Source organism: Pyxicephalus adspersus, chromosome 3 (genome assembly GCF_032062135.1).
Source record: "Pyxicephalus adspersus chromosome 3, UCB_Pads_2.0, whole genome shotgun sequence".
Taxonomy (NCBI): domain Eukaryota; kingdom Metazoa; phylum Chordata; class Amphibia; order Anura; family Pyxicephalidae; genus Pyxicephalus; species Pyxicephalus adspersus.
Genome location: NC_092860.1, coordinates 108,465,888 through 108,487,436, shown reverse-complemented (window position 1 = coordinate 108,487,436; position 21,549 = coordinate 108,465,888). Strand labels below are relative to the sequence as shown.

The 21,549-nt window shown below is 38.1% G+C and overlaps 1 protein-coding gene across 1 annotated transcript in view; it reads right to left on the bottom strand.

The window, feature by feature from the left end:
- The window catches only part of GUCY1B1 (guanylate cyclase 1 soluble subunit beta 1), a 38,621-nt gene extending 24,130 nt beyond the window's left edge, over positions 1–14,491 (bottom strand). Inside the window, exons 1-3 of the mRNA XM_072405963.1 lie at positions 14,358–14,491; positions 9,353–9,426; positions 3,903–4,003 (exon numbers count right to left, since the gene is read on the bottom strand). Coding sequence (XP_072262064.1) covers positions 3,903–4,003; positions 9,353–9,426; positions 14,358–14,360 — 178 coding nt within the window. The 5' untranslated portion in view covers positions 14,361–14,491. The remainder of the gene's footprint in view (positions 1–3,902; positions 4,004–9,352; positions 9,427–14,357) is intronic.
- Between the last annotated feature and the right edge of the window lie 7,058 nt (positions 14,492–21,549).

The following is a 21,549-nucleotide window of genomic DNA, read 5'->3' as shown; positions in this document are numbered from 1 at the left end:
AACTGGCTCAACCAATCAAGTCTATCCAGAATATTGAAAGACGTTATTCCAATTTAATCTTTGGTTTTCTGAATAACCTTATGAAGGTAGAGAGTGTAAGATATTGTTCAGCTCCTCCCCCCCCCAAAAAAATAAAATAATGAGGAGCTTGCAAAAAGTAACTTCAGATTACTTATTTCATTTTTTTATATAACAGATGAATCCTGTTTGGTCACTATGTGGAGGTTTTTACATATAGGCCCAGTGTAGTATTAGAGTTAAGTAAGAAGTATTAAAAAATGCGTTTGCTAACCTATCACATAATTTTCCTTCAGCCTTGAATTACCCTCAAACCCAAAATGTTTTATTCAAGTTAAGGTCAATGGAAAATTTTGTCCAAAAATGGATTGGTCAATGGCTTAAATAAATAACCATATTTAGAGAGTAATTATTAATGATCTATACTCTGAATTGTCTGTGGTTGTTAGTATTATACCCAAGGTTCAGTGTTGTAATTATTACTTATTACCTATTTATCAATTTTACAGAATTTGGGTGGTGGTCTCTATTTTACAAGCAGACCTATACGTGTTTCCATGAGAAGTCATACTATTCGTTTTCCAAGTATGTAGCAGTTTTCTTGGAATATACACTATTTGTCCAATCTATTAACAAATTATTTATGATTTTATCTTTTGAAGTGGACCTTACAGCAACTTTAAACATGTCCACAAATTTAACAACAGTATTAATTTCAGAAATGCTCCACTTTGCATCATTAAAAGCTGAACAGACTTTTTGGGCTCCAGTTAGTAATTTTGCCTAGGATGAGATGATATCAGCAGTCTGCTGTAGGTAGAAGAGAACATTTATTTAGCATCCAAACCCCTTTCCTAGCATGTATTTACACATATATATATATATATATATATATACATATACTCTGCATTGATATTGGTGATTAAGACAAATGTGTAGTTCTCTCATTCCTCTCGTCCAGTGTAGCCATTAAGTGCTTCCTGTCCTGCTAAGGACAGAACAGAATGCAGGCAGATGGGTCATCAAGGGGTCATTTCCTAAAAAATTTCATTTGTAAACATTACCTCAGGGGCTGGAGCAAATCTATGACTGTGGCTCTGAAGAGGAAGAAAGTTTGGCAGAAGCCAACAGCTGAGCAAATGTGACAATGAGGAAGATGCTACCTGAGCTAATATTCTAACTGCTAGGTGGTTAGGGTAGATTGACATGATACGAACAGGCTGAATAAAAACTCAGTCTAGCGATAGTTAAAAAAATAGCAAGGGTGGAAATTAAATGGTGCAAATATGTTTTATTCCCCCCTCCCTCTTTCAGAGACAAATTACGTTACAATGAGCCACTAGAAAATTTTCCCTAAGCATTCAGCTTTCCTATTTTTCTTTTGAATTATGCCTCCAAATGACTTGAGCTTTTTGTTTAAAAAAGACTAAAAAAAGATTCCATTTTTAAGCTGGCTACTTGACCCTCTTCAACCTGTGCTTTGGTCCATGCACTCAGTTGACACAAAGGTCACCAACGACCTCCTTAGAGCTAAGTAAGGCAACATTTCTTTCCTTCTCCTAGATATTTTCTCACACTTTTTGATCATACCGTTCTAATCCAGACCATGCACCTGATCAGTATTGGTCAGACTGCCCTGTTTTTGGTATACTTCCTATTATTCTGATCCCTTATTTTAAATATCTTTAATTGACGGAACTCCCTCTCCCACTCCCCTTACTAAAAGTGTTTCCCAAGGCATAGTCCTTAGTCCTTGAACCTGTACTTAGTTTTTGAACTCTATATACTGCCCTTTTTGGCAAACATATATCTGCCTACAATACCATTTCTATTCAGATGGGAGTCAAATGCACTTGTCCGCCCTTGATTTGTCCCCCTCTGTCCTAGATAAAGTTTCATGCTACCTGTCAGCCATCTTATTATGGATAGCTCAAAAGTATCTGCAACTCAACTTGGATAAAACTGAAATAAGCACCTTTCCCTACTCACCTTCTATACGTTGTTCTGCCATCTGCCTATCTGTAAATAACATGATCTTATCTGTCACATCACATGCATGCAGTCTTGAAACCACTGTGGACTCTGCAGACTTTTCCCCTTACCACATACAAAAAATCTCTAGGTCCTACACATTACACCTGTACCACATTTTTAAAATATGTCGATTCCTTTACCTAGAAATCACCAATCTGTGGGTATAAGCATTTGTTACCTCTTGCCTTAAAGCGTACCTAAACTCAGAATTTTTACTTTACATCAAAGGGTAGACAACCCTGGTATGTAAGGTAAAAATTCTGTTTGTTTTTTTAAGTGGAAGCAGAAGGAGCCCTTTCGTCAAAAGGGGAAAAAGAATTGCCGAACTCACACATGCCCAGTGAGATCGGCAAGTCTCTTTCTCATCTACGTCACCCGATCTCACGCCTGGGTCGGGTGACATAGCAAGAACATGCCGAAAAAAGAGAAGATAGTGGTGCCCGGATCAACGGCCTGGAGATGGATGCAGGGACGACCCAGGACCGGGTGGAAGATGCCTCCGGACCGATCGACTGCTCTGCAGGATTGAAGGTAAGTTTTTTTTTTTTTGGGTGACTTTTGAGTTTAGTTCCTCTTTAACTACTCAATTTCCTCCACTATCTAGATTCTCAACTGTGCAGTCTGTCATGAATACTACAGCTAGACTTCTCTATCTCTTACTCCTCATCTGCTGCTCCTCTCTGCAAAGCTCTATATTGGCTTCCAGTTGACCTTGGAATCAAATTGATGCCACTGTGCTTTAAATCACTCTTCTGGTCTGTCTCACTTAAATTTCTGAACGTATATAGAAATACACCCCCAAGTGCCATCTCTGCACCTTCATTGACCTACTCACAAATTTATCAAATCCTTTTTTCTGTGCATGGCTCCAAGGCTTCCCTAGGGATGCCCTCCCTCTGTAGGTCCAATCCCGATGCCGGTAGGCTTGCTTCTACACCTAAACAAGTCCCCAGCATTGCTTGAATCTTACCCACCCATCTTCCCCTCTCCCCTAACCATCACTAATTAATTACAGTTACACTTCCTGTACCTATGGTCTACTATGCTCCTTCACTCCTTAGATTGTAAGCTTTACTGGGCTGGCTTGTAATGTATGCAAATTTGCCATCTGCCTATTATTTGTACATCACTGAATATAATGTTGGTTTTTTAAAAATACAAAATAAAAGGCAAGGTAGAAGCTTTGACCCTCATCCTCCCTTTAATTGTTTTTAGGAGAATTGCAAGAGACAGGGAAGCCTTCGCATGTGCATTTTGTGGACTGGCATGGACTATCCCATCATACACAAACTGCCTCTACTGTAGTCACAGGCAGATACACAGCTTACTCCGATTCCATTCACTTAGTTGCAGGAGCATGCAGATGGTAGTAGGGGCTATTGAACATCAATAACAATGTAAATCTTCTAGGTTTTGTAAATAAACAAATGTCAAACAAAAATAATATGTATGTATGTTATGTGTATGTATGTATGTATGTATGATATGGTATGTATGCTGGCAAACAAAAGTATACTGTATATTGGGTTTTAATATCTCTCAGGAATTCTTTCCACAACATTCAGCTTGACAAAGTAAGCTGTCATAAGTCATGTCTACGTACAATGAAATGCACAACCATTGAACCACAGAGGGCACTGCAAGACAGATGCCAATGTTGGAGCCTTTAGTGTATATACTTTCTTGACATAAAGAAAACTGCTACATAAATGTCTTGCTAGAGAACGGTAAAGTTTATTAAAGGCATATATTATTAATAGACCTAAAACAGTATTTTTTAACACATGCACTTCCTTTAAGACTTCCTGAAAAGGTTATCACAGCTTAACAGGAATATATGATATACTTACTGAGCACTTTGCTAGCTGCTGATACAAGGTCATAAGTTTTGGAGTCATCATAAATTATCCTCACCAAGAACTGTCCTTCTTCATCAAGCTGTGCTTCTCTTCTACAAATGGCAATGAATTTTGTTAGGAAATGATCTTATGATGCCTCATGTTTAATAGTTCAGCTATTAAATTACTCCTTCTTTGTGGTTCTGGATAAAACTGGTTATTTGGATTATCTCAAGCATGCAGAACAGCTTGGTTCATATTTTTCTATAACAATACTGTAACAAAGTATAACAATGTAATGTCTAATATGAATAAAAAGACATGAATTTATTTCTGTTCTTATGGGACATATTGTTCTTATTAAGCACATGTAAGGCAAAACAAACTGACTAGAAATGTTGTATTGTGTATGGCTAAATGGCTATAGCCATATTATGACCATAATATGGTTAATCAGTGATTTTGGTTAAAATAATTTACCGCAAAACTTAGAGGATGTTGTTTTTTTTTGTTTTTTTTAATTGTTGTTTGTAATTTGAGTTTTATTGGACCTGTTTTAAGGAGTTGTATCATTTGTGTATTATTGGTTTATATTTATTTATTTATAAAATATTTGTAAAATAATCAGTTTATATGGGGTTACTTTTAGTAAAAGTACAGGTCCAAGTAAATTCAAGATAACTTTTTACATCTCTTAGCTGCCATGTAAAGCTTGTGCACCCTTAAACCATAAAAAAAAAAATACCTTCATTTTGCCCATTTTTTTGACCTTAATGCATTTTAGGTGCAACATTGAATTAGGAGGGTTAATAAAACACCCAGGCAACTACATGTTTTAGCTAGTAACACAAATAGTAATGACAACTTCCTTATTTTTTTTCTGACAGATATATCTAAAGATCACTAAAAAAGAAGAAACTTTACCAAACTGGACTGAGCAGCGCTATGGTGGTTAATTGTAAGAGGCATTAGAGAATTTATCATGACATTTTGCTCCAGGTGCCTTAAGTTGTATTTACTGACTTTTCCAACCAGCTTTAAGGCTTCATGTTTCACCTCTGACCTTGGACAAGGATTGTTGGACTAGAATTAATTGTTACAGAACAATTTACAGACAAATGAAATTTTTGTAGGACAGGTCACTATAACAAGACTGGACTGCTCAGGGTCCACAAAGGCATACATTTATAGAAGGTACCAAACATATTCTGAACAAGCAGTAAAATCACTTTAGATCCTTCATTTACCTCTATAGTTGTAGGCATTGTGGAAAAATTAATTTCCAAAATTTACAACAAAGACAGTGAAGTCTTTGAATTTGTTAAACAATGAATATTTAATCCCTTTTCTCTTTGGGGATCCTTGAGGATGGATTTCTTTACAGTACAATCAGGTAAAGAAGACAAGGGTGGCTTTTAAAGTTCATTTACTGTTGAAAGAATATGGAAATGCAGTAATAGTATGGAAGCAATCACACTTTGAAGTATATAATTAAAAATATTGAAACGGAAAATAATGAATTATTTAAAATTAAAGGGTTCAAAGTGGAAATGGCATTTATTATACTTTCTGTACCTTTAGTTTAGGTTTTTAATAAACCAACATAGTTTGAATTGTGCTCAGGACTGACATGTGGTAAAACACTGAGATTGGTATGTGTACATTTTACAAATGCGTACATTTTATATTTACCCAGTGTTTGGAGAGTTCGCAACATACAACGTATCATACAATGAAAATAAATAAAACTTGTGGTTACCAATTTGTATGCTATCATGCAGCCTTGGAAATTAGTACTAAAAATATATGCATACATTATGTAACGTATTGTAGGTAAGAAACATTTGGGAAAAAAGGGGCATTAAAGAAAATAGGAAGTAAATGGTTTAAAAAGTATTTTTTTCTTGACAATAAATTTGACATTTTTACTTTGTTTTTTTCTAATAAAAAACAGTTCACTGCGCTAGTGCAAAGCAAGTTTTGGAACTATAAATAGATTAATACTTTTGGAAAACAAACACATTTTTCTGGCATGATTCAGCTTCTATAAATCAAAGAAGACAACTTTGTTAATAATTTATAGTGCTCAGTGAATGTTTGACAAATGTGTTCTTTTATCTGTATTTATACTTTTGTCTTATAAGTCTTGTGACAATGAACTGCTATATTTAAATAAATTGTTTATTTATAATTTTTCCATACATTGTCAGCTTTTCAAACATCATATTTCCTGTTATTGTATTTAAGGCAATTTATTCTAATTTCCAATTTATTGCCTTAAAAATACTGTTATTTTTTGTAAAAGCTCTTTACAATATATGTTATTGGGGATGTACCATTATGATGTAATAATTAGGCATTTCAGGGGATCACCATTAATGGCAATTTTTTTTAAATAGGAACCATAAAACATCCTACCAAATTTCAGTACAAAAAAATCAATATCATGTGTAAACTGTACTGAAAGGGCTTGATTTATTAAAGCTCCCCAATGTTGGAGAATTTACACTTTCATCAGTGAAGCTGGGTGATCCAGCAAACCTTGAATATATATGGTCCAGGATTTAAAACATTTGCTAACAAATAGCAAATGATTTTGGATTAGTCCATTCCAGGCTTACTGAATCACCCAGCTTCAGTGATGAAAGTGTATCCTCTCCAGCCTTGGAGAGCTTTAATAAATAAAGCCCAAAGTGTCAAGCAGAAGGCAAAGGGCTGGTGACCAGTATTGACCGTATGCTCCCTGAAGATAACCTTTTCATTAGTACTGATTTGCCATGCCTTGTCCTGGAATGTTTCTTTATTCAAAAGCAGCCTTTTGGTTAGGATTTTCTCTTTTAAACAGCTAGACTAGTTTTAGATATATCTACTTTTTTAATGGAAAAACTCCTCTAAATGTTATGTATGGCCAGACTGCAGTATAACATCTTACAACTGTGCAAATATGGTGCTTGTGTGATTATCTGTGAAAAACAGGAAATGCTGGGGCATAACATTGGAAGTTTTGGCTTCTTTTAATATCCTCAAAGTTCCAGATTTTATTGATTGATTGCTACAGTCAACATCCTGTATTCCAGTTTTCATCAATCACCCCCTTTTTAGGTCCAGTAATCATGTTGCTTTCCAATTCATATCTGGACATAAAAGTAAGTAGATTTGTTATGCTATTTTGATTAAGATTTTCTTTCTGCAAAGTTGAGGTGCCACAAAACCCTATGAACTTTTTATGTTCCTATTATGACTCTGCATGTTTTGTTTTTAGAAGACCATCAGTTTTTTGAGTTACAATATTACCTCTATACCAGAGCCATCACATCAAAGGACCCAAGTACAAATATCAAATCTTTTAATATTATTAATAATAAACAGTATTTATATAGTGTTAACATATTATGCAGTGCAGTACATCAAATAGAGGCAGCAAATGGCAGATACAAACAATGACCCTGCCCAGAAGAGCTTACAACCTTTTGTATAAAGTATATACATATATATATAAAGTATAAAACTTTTCTACCTTTTTCTACTACATCTGTTGTGTGTTAGTGCATATTAACAGATGTGTGAGTTTATTTACAGCAATGGATTGCTAAAGTTTAAATGGACACTAGGATCTGCTACCACATATACCACTATGGACTTATATCTGACATCACTAGTTGCCAGGCTGTTATACCAACCCTCTTGCTCTAAAACTTTCTGTATTACTGACCTGCATTTAGTATGCAAACCATGATTAGGAAATCTCCAAATTTCAGCCTGATTGGTATTTTTATAAGTAACACCACTATTGCATTTTACTGTCCATTTCACTATTTTTATAAAATAGTGATCAACTGAATTCTACCTTGATATATAATAACACACTAACAGAAATAGGTTAAAGTTACAGCAACCAATCAAACTTCAGAATTTTCTTTATTTTCTACAGAAAGCTAAATTGTGAGAGCTAAATTACTGATCCAAGTGCGCTGTTCACATAATCATTGCACTTTCCTTGTGGTAAATAAACATGTAGAATTAAAATTTGTCCAGTTAAAAAAAAAAACAGAATTCTTGTAAAAAAAAAAAAAAAGGACCATATTGGAAGCTCAACTCTATCTAGAAAGGTATACACTGTCATAGAAAATTCTTCAATCTCATTTTACAATCTGTAAGCATTACATAGGAACATTTTCTATTTTCTAATGGAATTAGGACGTAAGAGCATTTACCTATTATACAAATGCATTGAATGTCATGTAAGATTTAAACGAAGATTCATTCAGTGGATGAAACGATCAAGTGCGATGCATTAACATTCTTGTGTGAAGACAAATTCCCATTGCACACGCATCTCGTAAACCTGAGTTTCATAAAACAGACCACCTAAACTGAATTACACTGTAGATATCACTGTATGAACTTTCAAAGATGTGCATGGGTGTGTGTTTGGTAGTACTTATTTACATGATAATTGATGAAGGATTCAGCAGACCTTAGCAGAGTATTGAACAGTATTGATCTAATTAAGTTGTTTTCAACCAAGCCTAGATGAGTCAGAGCTGAGAGACTCTATAAACACATGAATATCTGCCCTGAAGTTACTTATACAGAGGAAGATTTTCATTTTTATTTCATTTGCCATTTTTAATGTACAGCGCTGCGTAATAAGTTGGCGCTATATAAATCCTGTTTATTAATAATAATAATATTAATAATAATATTTTGCCATAAAGCATTGAACTCTGATTGCCAGGATATCAGTAACATCCATTTCTCTTTCGGTCCTCTTTATTACTGTTTTATGTACAAACACAGCCCTGCTGCCGCTACAGAACGACACCGGTCCTATGGTTTAATACAGGTAATGCCACCAGCTCCTTGGACCTTTCTTAGCATTTTCTAAGGAAATAAAAGGACAAGGAGTCATCAGCAGTGTGCCATACGCCTCTGAATCATCTATGCTACGATGTGAAAAATCACTTACTGAGTACAGCATACTGCTGATGTCTTGTTTGTGACTTTTTTTTAATTTATAGCTGCCTTTTTACTCACCAAACGTCATAGCCACCTAGCACTCCAGTCCCAAACCTCTCTTCTATTCACAGAAGGAGATATCCCCCTTATTGTATCCACTTCACTGCCTGCATGATGTGGCACCTTTCCTGTTGACTGTCCAGCGATGGGGTCCTCTGTACTAGTGGTTAGAAACATTGCTGACAAAAGTTCCTGTATAGTGAATTTAGGCAAAGATAAAAAGGGGTGTGGAAAGTAGGTGTATTTTTGGCCAGAAATAGGCTTTAATATACAGGTTAATCTCAAATATTCTACTTAGATTCATTTGGAAGGGCCTAAATACTATAAGGCTGTTGGTAATATTGGTTATAATTACCAATAAAGTTCCTACTTTGTGTGGTCGGTTTAATAGCAATGCTAATACCATAAAAAATGCAAACACATAAAGTAGATAATTAACTTACTTGATATCTTCCCATACTTCTTCGCCATAGTTTCTTATTACCAATAATTCTAAGGCATGGTTGACAAACCCATACTAGAAACAAAGAAACATAAATGTCATATAAACAAATGAACAAGTCAGCCTCGCAATATTGCATTCATAACTATATGTAGACATCAACTGAAGTAAACAGGTTACCAACTATAGACAAGCAAAGCTAAAATGTGATAGATTGCAATACTGTACACTTAGCTAGAAAAAAAAAAATTGGGGGGAGAGGGGGGCACTTCAAGGTTGGTCCACTTACAACTTGTTTTCTAATAGCTGGTAGATGCTCCAGCATACAAATGACTTAGGGACTAATAATGAGGTTTATGTGCTTAAACTCCCAGACTTCTTGCAAGAATAATTTGGAGTCCCACTTTTTCTGCTGTTTTGTTAATTACTTTTATTAGTGATGTCCCTACCGTAGTCATATGTTTTTAATTCAGTCCAAGGTCAATTTTTTTGGGACGGGAGCCAATAAACCTAACTGCATGTTTTTGGAATGTGGAAGGAAACCAGAGTACCAGGAGGAAATTCATGCAAAATCAGGGAGAACCTGCAAACTCCAAGCAGATAGTGTCCTGGATGAGATTTGAACTTGAGACTCAGTGCTGCAAAGGCCAGAGTGCTAACTACTGAACCACTGGTATGTTAGGAAAAATACAATTGAAAAAGAACATAAATAGAATCACCTATATTATTTAGTAAGCCCTCATTGTGAATAAGAACAGAGTGGGGAACTATGGTGGAGGTATGTTGGGCTTTTAATGGGGGGAACTATGGTGGAGGTATAATGGGCTTTTAATGGGGGGAACTATGGTGGAGGTATGTTGAGGTTTTGTTCCTCACATAACATACAAAGCCAGAAGCTGACATACCAGACAAGTGAATTATTACCTTTGGTGGATTGACAAGCTCAAAATGAAAGGTCACTATTGTTCATAAACAAATGCGTATACACACCCACACAATGTTAAAGAAAGCAAGTGGCAAGGCTAGGGGAAATCAGTTGTGTCTTGGCAGTCTAAGCTAAAAAACATTTAGTTCACATTGAGCCAAAACACTGACAGCAATGCCCATCCCAGTCTCCATACCTCTAAATAGGTTCTAAACCAGTTTGTGGTAATAACATATCCATATCCTGTATATCTGATAATTTTGTTATTAGCAATGTATGTGGTAACATCAGATATGTCACTTATATTCTTTTGTTCCATGAACTATTGGTAAATAGGTTTTTTAGGTAAATAGGTGTTTGAGAGTTATTGAAAAGGGGGAATGTTGCATTAAAGGCCATGTGCATTATGTTTTTTGTAGCATTGCTAATCAAGAAACAGCTCTACATTGGAGGATCCCTGAATACATGGTAAAGGGAAACAAAAAAAACAGCAAAAAATTCTGGCCCAACTAGGAATTACAAAATGTTGCTTTTTCATACCCCTTTTCATTAAAGATGGGGAATGAGATGAACAAACAAACTGACTTCTTTATGGAAATAGCATGCAGTTTGAACTGACTTAAAGATGAGCCATTTGAATTCTGCAGCTACAGAGTTTGGCAAAATCTTTGCATCTCACTTCTCATTTTTATTTCTAAAGTCACTAAGATAAACAGCTGCCTACTGAAAAACATCACAAATGTCTAATAATGTGTTTTTTAAGGTTTGTTTGCCCAGTGCAGATACTTCCCGATGGTAGTGGGGAAAAGATATCTGAATAGAATCTATCTGTGTATTCCATCTTACAATAAGTTTTTTTGCTTTCCAACTGGTTGGAACCAACTTGGCTGGTTAGAAAAATGCAGGAAGTAGCTTTTTGGTTTATAAGAATAAACTTTTAAAATGCTAAGTGCAATTCCTAACTTGGAACCATCGAACACTTCCATATATTATCCAGGTAACACACACTGCACCATATACGCTGCAATTCAACAAAAGAGAGCTTCAAAATTCAAGTTCCAAAACAAAACAATTGAGAGAATTATTTCTTCTGGCCATCAAATTCACAATGTATTACTTCATAATTTGATTCAAGTAGTCTATTTGATGAAATAATGAAGTAGACTATGTCAACCTGTGCATGGCTAGTTTAAAGCAATAGGTAAAGGGTTTTTAAAGGCAGAACTTTTTTTTAATGGGAAATCTAAAATTTTATTTGTGATCAGAAGAGAAGATGGTGGGGAATTGTCCAAAGTAATAAAGGGTACCTGTTCTATGATCAACTGTCTAAGATGTTCTGTTGTCTTTAGTACAGGAAGTAAAAGAAAATCTCCCCAATGGCACACATATAGAAAAGAAGCAAAAACTGATAGGGATTCTAAGCATTCTTTACTCTATCCAAACAAAAAAAGGATATTTAAATGGACCACTTTCGAAACATCACCTGTGGTTTAAAGCAGAAGTAAGCATTGCTTAAGTGGAACTAAAAGCCTGGGATTCAGGCAGAAGGTTATTGCAGAAAAGGACAGGTGATATGCCATGTGAAATAACTGTTCTTACTAGCCTGTCCTGTGCCAAGTTGTGAGATTTTTCTGAGCTGTAACATTGGCTCTCAGGAAAATTTGTCAATCCTGGGTTCCCTTGCGTGTGCTGGGGATGAATGAACTGTGCACACCTGGGCAGGAGTTGCATCATTTCAGCATGGTCAATCAAGGTGGCTGAAGATCGTCGTCGGGAAATAGGGAAGATGGTAGATGTGATGGGGATAGGTGAGTGGTTGCAGGTTTAGTACTGCTTTAGGGAAAACAGTTCTGACAGGTAAGCTATGGCAGAACAGACTATAAAGTCTCTTCAATCAGAGATTCTACTGCCTGCTCATCAGGACTTTTTATGTTTGTTCAAATGCAGCTCACTGTACAGGCTACACACAATTCCATGCCAAGATGAAGTGACTGCCATGCACATGTGCAGGAGCTATGACATTCCCAGCCAGCCAATAAGAATGACTGAAAACTTCAAACCTAGAAGAAGACCAAGCAAAGATGGAAGAAGAAGCAACATAGGACAGCCATTGTCATTCCCACTCAACCAATAAGAATCGCTGAAAACTTCCAAGCCAGAAGAAGACCAGGCAAAGGTGGAAGATGGAGCAACAAGGGGCAGCCATTGCAGTGCTGGATGGGGGCCCTTCAGCAGTCAATTTTGCCATAATGCAAGCAATGCAAGAAAGGGACAGTCATTGTCATTCCCACTCAACCTATAAAAATTGCTGAAAACGTCAAACCTGGAAGGAGATCAGGGAAAGGTGGAAGAAGAAGCAACAAGGGACAGCCATTGTCATTCCCACTCAACCAATAAGAATCACTGAAAACTTCCAAGCCAGAAGAAGACCAGGCAAAGGTGGAAGATGGAGCAACAAGGGGCAGCCATTGCAGTGCTGGATGGGGGCCCTTCAGCAGACAATTTTGCCATAGTGCAAGCAAGCAATGCAAGAAAGAGACAGTCATTGTCATTCCCACTCAACCTATAAAAATTGCTGAAAACGTCAAACCTGGAAGGAGATCAGGGAAAGGTGGAAGAAGAAGCAACAAGGGACAGCCATTGTCATTCCCACTCAACCAATAAGAATCGCTGAAAACTTTCAAGCCAGAAGAAGACCAGGCAAAAGTGGAAGATGGAGAAACGAGGGACAGCCATTGCAGTGCTGGATGGGGGGCCTTCAGCTGGCAAGTCTGCCATAAACAGGGGTGTAGCCGTAAAAAAAGAAGAGGGAGCATGGTAATAGTAAAGGCTATCAGTGGCGAGTGTGCAGGAAGAGCCTATATGGGGGTCCCGAAAAAAGTAAGGGCACGCTGCACTACACCCTTGGCCATAATGTGCAAATAGGCTGAGCATTTTTGCAGGTATGGCAAAACCCAGAAGACCAACAGTGGAGTTATCATCTGCTTTGAGTTTCAAGCAACAGTTGTACAGAAAAACCAAAGATATAAAATACAATGTATATAAATATTTATACATGGTTTTCCTGTCTCATACAGAGTCATACCTGGTGTAACACACCATTGATTTGCCTTTATCACTCCATGGTAATAGAGACATTCTGTTATTTTGATGTTGTACAATCTTTTTTTTTCAGAATGATTTAATTTGGGCAGAAATTTCACCTTGTTAAATCCCATCAAACAAACACATGCTGGTCTTCCTCTGAAAGTGGGGTAACCGGTGTCATGCATTAAAAGCAGTATGTATTTATTAGAGACACCAACACTGGGGGCTCTATTTACAAAACATGGAATAAGACATTCCCTGGAAGGAATCTTCCAGGTCCATGTATTTCAATAATTGATGGCCACCAGGGAATGTCAGATTCCGTGTTTTATAAATAGAGCCCTAGCACTCTAAATCCTATCACTGGACACACATGCCAGAGAAGGACCTTTACTGTTGCACCAATTGGTATTCCATACGTGTAAATATTTTACCATGTTCCGTGCTAGTCTCCTTTTATGGAGGTAGAAAATAAAGTGACGCATTTGCGCCTTGGGCCTTCCCCAAAATGACAATAGCATCTCGTGCACTGACGTAAACATTAGTGACTGCGTCCCCAATTATTTACGTTGAAGATGAAGCACAGCCATATTCCCAGCATATTCCTGACGTTGGAGGAGACATCGGAATAGTATTGGAATGTTCTTTCACCAGGGCTGTCTAGCTGGGGATTCATTGTTTATGACAGTACATGCTGCAAATGTTGAATAATTATGAGACAAAGAAATAATTACAGAAAGGGCACAAGGCGGGGGGAATAGAATAAAGGATGAAAACAATATTATATCCTGCAGGGAAGCAGGAAAGACAAATCCTTTATGGCATCATGTAAAACATCCACCCACAGTTGTTGCATTGTGCAGTATTCTGTAATACATGGATGTCATGCAGCTGTTACATAGCATTACAACAATACCCCAATGGGTAATAGTAATCCTTTACAGACATATATATAATACTGGACATGATAAGACAGGAGGTATCATACACTTACCATTGTGCCAGCTGCTCTGCCCTGTCCACGTTCACAAGAAAAATGGAATAGAAAGAGTTACTTAGTGACAGTGTCTGCAGTGCTAATGAAGCTTAGGCAAGCTGCAGAACAGACTCAGCCACATAGCCCCGCCCCTCATTGACAGACAGCACCTTACAGCCAATGGCAGAGCGCACTGCGTGGGGTTTCTTCCAATCTCCAGCTGACGTTGGTTAGTAATGAGCAGAGGATGCCTGACATAACAATGAGCGGGAATCATCAGCTCCTCTTGTTGCTGCAGCAACGGCAAAGTCACATTCAAGTGCTGGGGGGATAGTCCTGCCCTGGTGTGCTGTGGGGAGGAACAAGGGGTTAAAACAAGCCTGTCATGGGGCAAATCACACAGGAAAAGATGAGGAACTTCATTAGTCATGGAGAGGAAACTCATTCAATTTGTGTGTTCAAAAATAATAGGGGGGCGTTCTGTAAATCTCTGCTCAGCTAACAGCCATGAGGGGACTTCCACAGCATGGAATTTTACTTCACACACATACCTCCAGGAGACCCTCAGGGCAATCATGCACCAACAATCAGGCACCTGACAGATCCAAGATGGTGCCGGCTAAATCCAGCAGCAATGGAGCTGCACAGAGATATTTCTCATCTCCCTACAGCCCCATTCTAACATCTTTCCTCCTCACAGATTGAGATACTGGGGGACCTCTCACAGAAATCCCCTGCTGATCTGAGGAGGATTTTACAATCTGTCCCCAGGAAGGCCGATATGGAAATGCTGGCTGCTAGACCTGAACCAGCCTTGTATAAAGAGATGGATGCCATCAAACAAGGTGTAAATCCCTCAGCAACAACTCAGCGCCCTAACCCTGACATCAGACCTGCTGGATAGAGTGTCAGCTCTCAATCTCTCTTCTCTAAACACATCACTGCCCTACATTTGGATGTGAAAGATGGGGAAAACTGCAGTAGCCGAAATAACATTTGTCTGCTGGGCATTCTTGCATTCATGTCAGGTCCTGATCTTGGTAATTGCTATTCTCAATATGGTTCTGGACAGACCTTCTGCTGATCTGAAAATTGAGAGGTTTAAGTGTGGCAATCTCAGGCAAACCTTGATGTTCTTTGTCGATGGGATTGGGAAATAAATTATTTTCCATGCTTGGCGCAATCGTCCAATGGATGGTGTCACTATCTCTCGGACCAGATCTGTCTCAATTTACACTATACAGACGCAGCATGGTGAAACCTGCTTGAAAAGATTTGCCAATCTTTTCTATCAATGGGGGCATCCCTTCAACCTTATCATTAGAAAGGATACAGGCTCTTTTTCTCTTCATACACCTGACCAGCTCTCAACCTGTTTCGATTTGTGGATATAGATCCCATTTCGTTTCATAACTGTTAAAATCCTATTGTTTGCTTCCCCTGGTCAACCTCGTGTGCAACGTACGAATAGCTGGTGACCTAGGAATCATGTTCATGACAGTCCCATTAGATCCTCGGCTTGCCTTCTGCAGAGTAATCTTTGGAGGAGACTTTAACCTTGTCTTAAACCTGACTCAGGATGTCTCAAAGGGCACATCTCTCTGTACCATACTCAGTTCTTAAGAAATTTAAATCTGTCCTGCACTCCTACTAGTTTTCCGACATTTGGCATCTGCAGGATCCACTAGAATAATAATACACTATTCAAACACCTACTACCGGTATACTACTCCATACACCTGTTTCTAGTCTGGTTACACCTGATTTCTGTCTCCCAAGATCTTCATCTTGAAAACCTAATGAATCCATATTACAAATACCAGAAATACACATATGATTGGAATCAGAGCTCCAATTCTGCTTTAGTACTAATCAGGGCTCCACATCTAACCCCTTTTCCACATGGGAGACACACAAATGTTTTATTAGGGGCATTCCAAGCCCACAGGGTGAAAAAAGAAAAGAAAAAATTACTCTCCACCCTATTGGATAAATTACATTAAACAACAGAAACACAACATAAAAAGCAACAATATCCTGATTTGGAAATCAAACTTTCAACCCTGAGAGATTAAATCAATGCTCTTGGACAGAAAAAAGCAAAGACACAATTTACACAAAGCATATTTTTATGAGTATGCCTATAAATGAGGAAAAGCTCTAGCCTAGGTCATATGGGTCAAACAAGTCACTACTTATATCCTCTCTACATTTAACCCTTCTGGAACCACCCTGTACAAAACAACAGATATCGCAGATGCATTTCATTCATTTTATAACCTTACATTGACCTCTACTCCCCCTAGAGACAAAAAACACTTATCTTTTCCTATTTACAATCCTCTGGTCCATGACTAACCTGTCACAGCAGCTGAATTTCAAGCAGCAGTCTCCCGTGCTACCACTGGAAAAGCTCCAGAGACCGATGGGCTCACCTTAGCATATTACAAAATATTTCTTCACATTTTGAGTCCCCACTTTCCTAACAACTTTTAATGCTATCTCCAACAGACATTTTCCAACTTCAGACTCTTCAGTGGCCCACATCACAGTCCTGAAACCAGAGAAGGACCCTAATTCCCGCTCTAGCTACAGGCCCATATTACTAATAAACAGTGATTTAAACCTTTTTGCCAGTATTCTGGCCAGACATCTGACCCCTATACTCAACGATCGTTTTCATGAAAACCAATGTGGAGAAGCTAGATACAATACAACATGGACTCAAGATCTTTAGATCTATCACATAGTTTCCAATAATTACCCTTTGATGCTTCTGTCAACCGATACAGAGAAGGCATTTGACAAGGATGACTGGACCTTTCTTCGCCTTGCACTTTCCCACATTGGACTACTGCTACGTTGGTTGTAGTACAAGCCCTATTTTCCTGCCCTTCCACGAAATCTAATGTTAATAGTGAACTATCAAAAAATTCTCAATTTCCAATGGCACTAGACAAGGACCTACCTGCAATTGTTTCAGGACCACTTTTGTGACGCATTTGTAATAATCCTGATGTGAAGGGTTTACAAGTTTGGAGCCAGGAACATAAAGTAGCGGCATATGCAGATGACCTTGTTTTTTGTTATGGCCCCCACGATTTCTCTATCTAATTTGCTATCTGAGTTTAGATGAAATGCCCTTCTATCCAATTAAAAAATCAACTTACAAAAATCAGCAGCCTTATGAGTAACCAATGTACCTTAACACCAAACTCCCCTTTCAAGGGCACAACTTAGTTTGGGTTAGGTTTTATCCTGCACAGCAGACCACGTTTAAATACCATCTGTAAAGATCTCCAAATCTCCAATTCAGACACTGCAAAGAGTTGAAGATGTATATAATGCTTAGACTACTGTACCTAATAATGTTTTACCTCCCACCTTTTGGCAAAATGTGGTTCCAATGGTATTACATTTATTTGGCATGTGGATTCACATCACAATTAAAGTGTTCTATGGCTACTGAAGTTCAAATGAGGTATGGCCTTTCCTGACCCTGCGGTATACCACAAAGCTGTCCACTTGGATTATTGGACTGATGCAGAGACAAATCGTTCAAACAGTGAATTCAACTGGAAAACTGCCATTTCAATAAACACAGCGGCTTGCCTTCTGCTGATACTACATCACTATGCAAACACCCCTTAGTAGGTAACACTCAAAATGTAATTTGCAAATACTTCGCTTCTTTAAAGATTCAGACTTACCCCTCCCCATTATCACCTATACTAGACCACCTTACAGCATCAATGCCCTTGTGTTTTGCATATGGCAATAGCAGGGTATATATTGTGCTACTCACTTTCTCACGGATGCTAAGTGGGCTCTTTTACAACTCTTGTGTGTGAATCTCCTGATGCTATGGCATAGCCCAAGGAACGCTATTGCATGTTTTCTGGATGTGCCCTTCTTTGTTTTCTTACTGGTCTGATGTAGCAAAATGTATCCATTGTCTGTTAGGAGACAATTATCTGGCCAGTGCTGTAGGCCAACAGAGGACAGCGTGCCGTGTTTAATCTCTTTGGCATCTCATGCAGGTTGCATCAGCAGGGAAGATCAGGCAAATAGCTGTCAGTCCCCTGCTTTGCAGCCTGAGGCATCCCGCCTTTCCCTTTGGCTGTGAATGTTCCCTTGGCATCCCCTACTCTGAGACTGTGTGCAGCTGAAGGGGACTTAGAGTTGTGCTGATATCTGTCCTGCTAAAATAAAATCTCTAAAAACCCTAAAATGTCGTCATGGGAGCTACAGCAGGCTCTTGCTACTATTGATGTGAAAGTGCACGTCTCTACAATCAGCAAGAGTCTGCACATCCTTAAATTGAATGGGAGGTGTGCAAAGTGGAAACCTTTGCTTTCTAAGTGAAACATCAAGGCCAGACTGAAGTTTGCCAGAAAAAAATTGGACAAAGACCAGGATTTCTTGAATACTGCTCTTTGGAGGGATGAGTCCAAAATTGAATTATTTGGACACCAAAATAGAAGACATGTTTGTCATAAACCAAATACAGCATTCCAGAAAAAGAACTTTATACCAACTGTGAAGCATGAAGGTATAAGTGTCATGGTTTGGGGTTGCAGCAGGACTTGGCCAGCTCACCATCATAGAATCCACCATGAATTCCACCCTGTATCGGGGTTCTTGAGGAACATGTGTGACCATCTGTAAGAAAATTAAAGGTGAAGTACAACTGGACCCTGCTACATGCCAATGACCTAAAACAAACCAGTAAATCCACCAGGGACTGGCTAAAAAGGGAGAGTCCTGGAGAGGCTAAGTCAAAGCGCAGATCTCAAGTCCATTGAGATGCTGTGGGGTGACTTGAAATGGGCTGTACATGCAAGAAACCCCTCAAACATCTCATAGCTGAAGAAATTCTGCATTGAGGAGTGTGGCAAACTTTCCTCATACCAATGTCAGTGACTGGTAGATAGCTACAGGAAGCATCTCACTGCAGTTATTTCAGCTGAAAGGGGTATTACTAGCTATTAGGGGTAGGGTGTCCTAACTGTATCTCCAGTTAGAATGCACATTTTTGTTGATATCTTTTGTTTAATGAGTAAATCAGGGGTAATGTTTGTTGCTTACCTGCAATTAAATCAATTTATTGTCCTGGGATAAATAAAAACAAGATTAGGCATTGATATGTGAACATTTCCTAATAAAAAACTGAATATTTAATGGAGTGTCCTAATTTTTTCACATGACTGTATTTAATAAAGTTATATATATATTTTTGACAGGATATTTTTTGTTACAGATCCTAATAAAGCATAGGAGGTCACCTGCATGCACCGTTTTGTTGTAAACTATCATGTCACAAGATCCGTGCCAACATTTCAGGGTCCCATCTACAATGTACACTGTTTATTGTACAACCAACAATTCAGTGAGACACATCGCCTGTGAGTTTTGTCTGGATCTTCAATGAAAAGTTCACTTATTTTGTTCATTCAGATATCCAGTGAGTGTTTCTATCCCATTTGATTTTAATTGTAATGGCAACCGAATAAACCTTGGCAATAGGTGTTGTGGTGCTGCATCCAAAATGCACCTGTTTTGGTGTGTTAGGGAGTGGCACATATGCCATAAACTAATGGTGTGAATGGGCCCCTAGTGGTATAATATTTGTCTGCTAAATTTTTGGGCTAACAATTGTATGAAGTAGAAGGACCTTACAAGTCTCAAATGTATGCACCTTCAAAAATGTAAAGCCCAACAAAAAGAATGACTAACTTCTTCCTTCCCAATGCAAGGGTAAATGCTCATTTTATCCAGAGATCTTGGAAAAAGCACCTATGGCAACTTCTGTAGGTTTCCTCTGCACTGTGTGGCTGATACATCAAAGCTGCCCCCTCTTCATTATCTAAAGGTTTACTGGCGCTCTGATTATGTACAATGTTCAACTAGCCTACATTTTGGAAGGTCAGACAGCAGCCAGAGCTGGAATTTCATAATTTTGCCTTAAAAATGTAGAATTTAGGTAAGATTAAAATTGTGGGAGCGGTTTTCTAATCCTTGTACAGACGTCATGTAACTATTACTTAAAAAGAACAATATTTTTTCTTTCACCTTTAGGGCAGCTTTACTATGTACCACTGTACCCATTTCTCATATATCAGGGGGTCCCCATTACTGTGAAAGAAGTAAACAATAGAACTGTTTCCATACCTGTCATTGTCACCTTGGACATCACCTTACTATTATTATTCCTAAACAGGATTTATTGAGCCTCAACATATTATGCAGCGCTGCACATTAAATAGGGGTTGCAAATGACAGTCAAATACAAACAATGACACAAAAGGAGCGGACCCTGCCCCAAAGTGCTTACAATCTAGGAAGTGGGGGTAGTAACAATCATTAAATTAATTATTATCTAGGTGAAGATCAGCATACTGCCGGTATATTGAGTGCCAGTGGATCCGTTCAGTGACGTATAACAGTTGCATAAAAAGAAAAATGACCACTTAGATCTGGTTCTTTGAAATGGTTCTTTGAAAGATGACATCTCTTAACCACCCTAAAGCAGACAAACAATTGAATGTAAATGGATTTTTAGGCCAAAGGTAGAACTAGTTGCTGAGTGGAAGTGTTGGCGTTCTATATATACAGAGACATTGGTGCAACAACTATTCTCATACAGTATAATGTTTAGTTCTGAAACTAGGTAGTCGCGTTATCTTTTAGGCTTGTATATTATATTTTTTATAGTGGAACTATATGGTTTTTAACAGCTTTTAACATCTAACACTTTTTGCATTACGCTGCAATACATGTATATTCCCCTATTGCATTGAGATTCCAATAAAAATGAATGGTACCACAATACACTAACATGTAAGGTGAGTCTATGTGCTTGGAGAATACCAGCATTTAGCTATGAATGGACCCTCAACCTACAGGGGGACTTTGGAAAATGTAAAAAGTCCAGTTGTAGTGAAGGAGTGGGGTCTCTGATACACAATTTGGAATGGCCCAGGATCAGACCCTTCTGGCAATCGCCAAAATTTATGGATGCTTAGATTCCGTTCTCTCCTGAGTTCTCTCACAATGGCATGGGGACATCTTCATATTGCAAATTTCTCCTAGCCTGTCTGTTGGATGTGGCTAAGGTGTCTATCCCGGTGTTATGGTGTCAGCCAAGAGCATCTACATTTACTGAATGGTTTAACCAAATTATGTCTTCTAATGCTGTCTGATGCTTCAC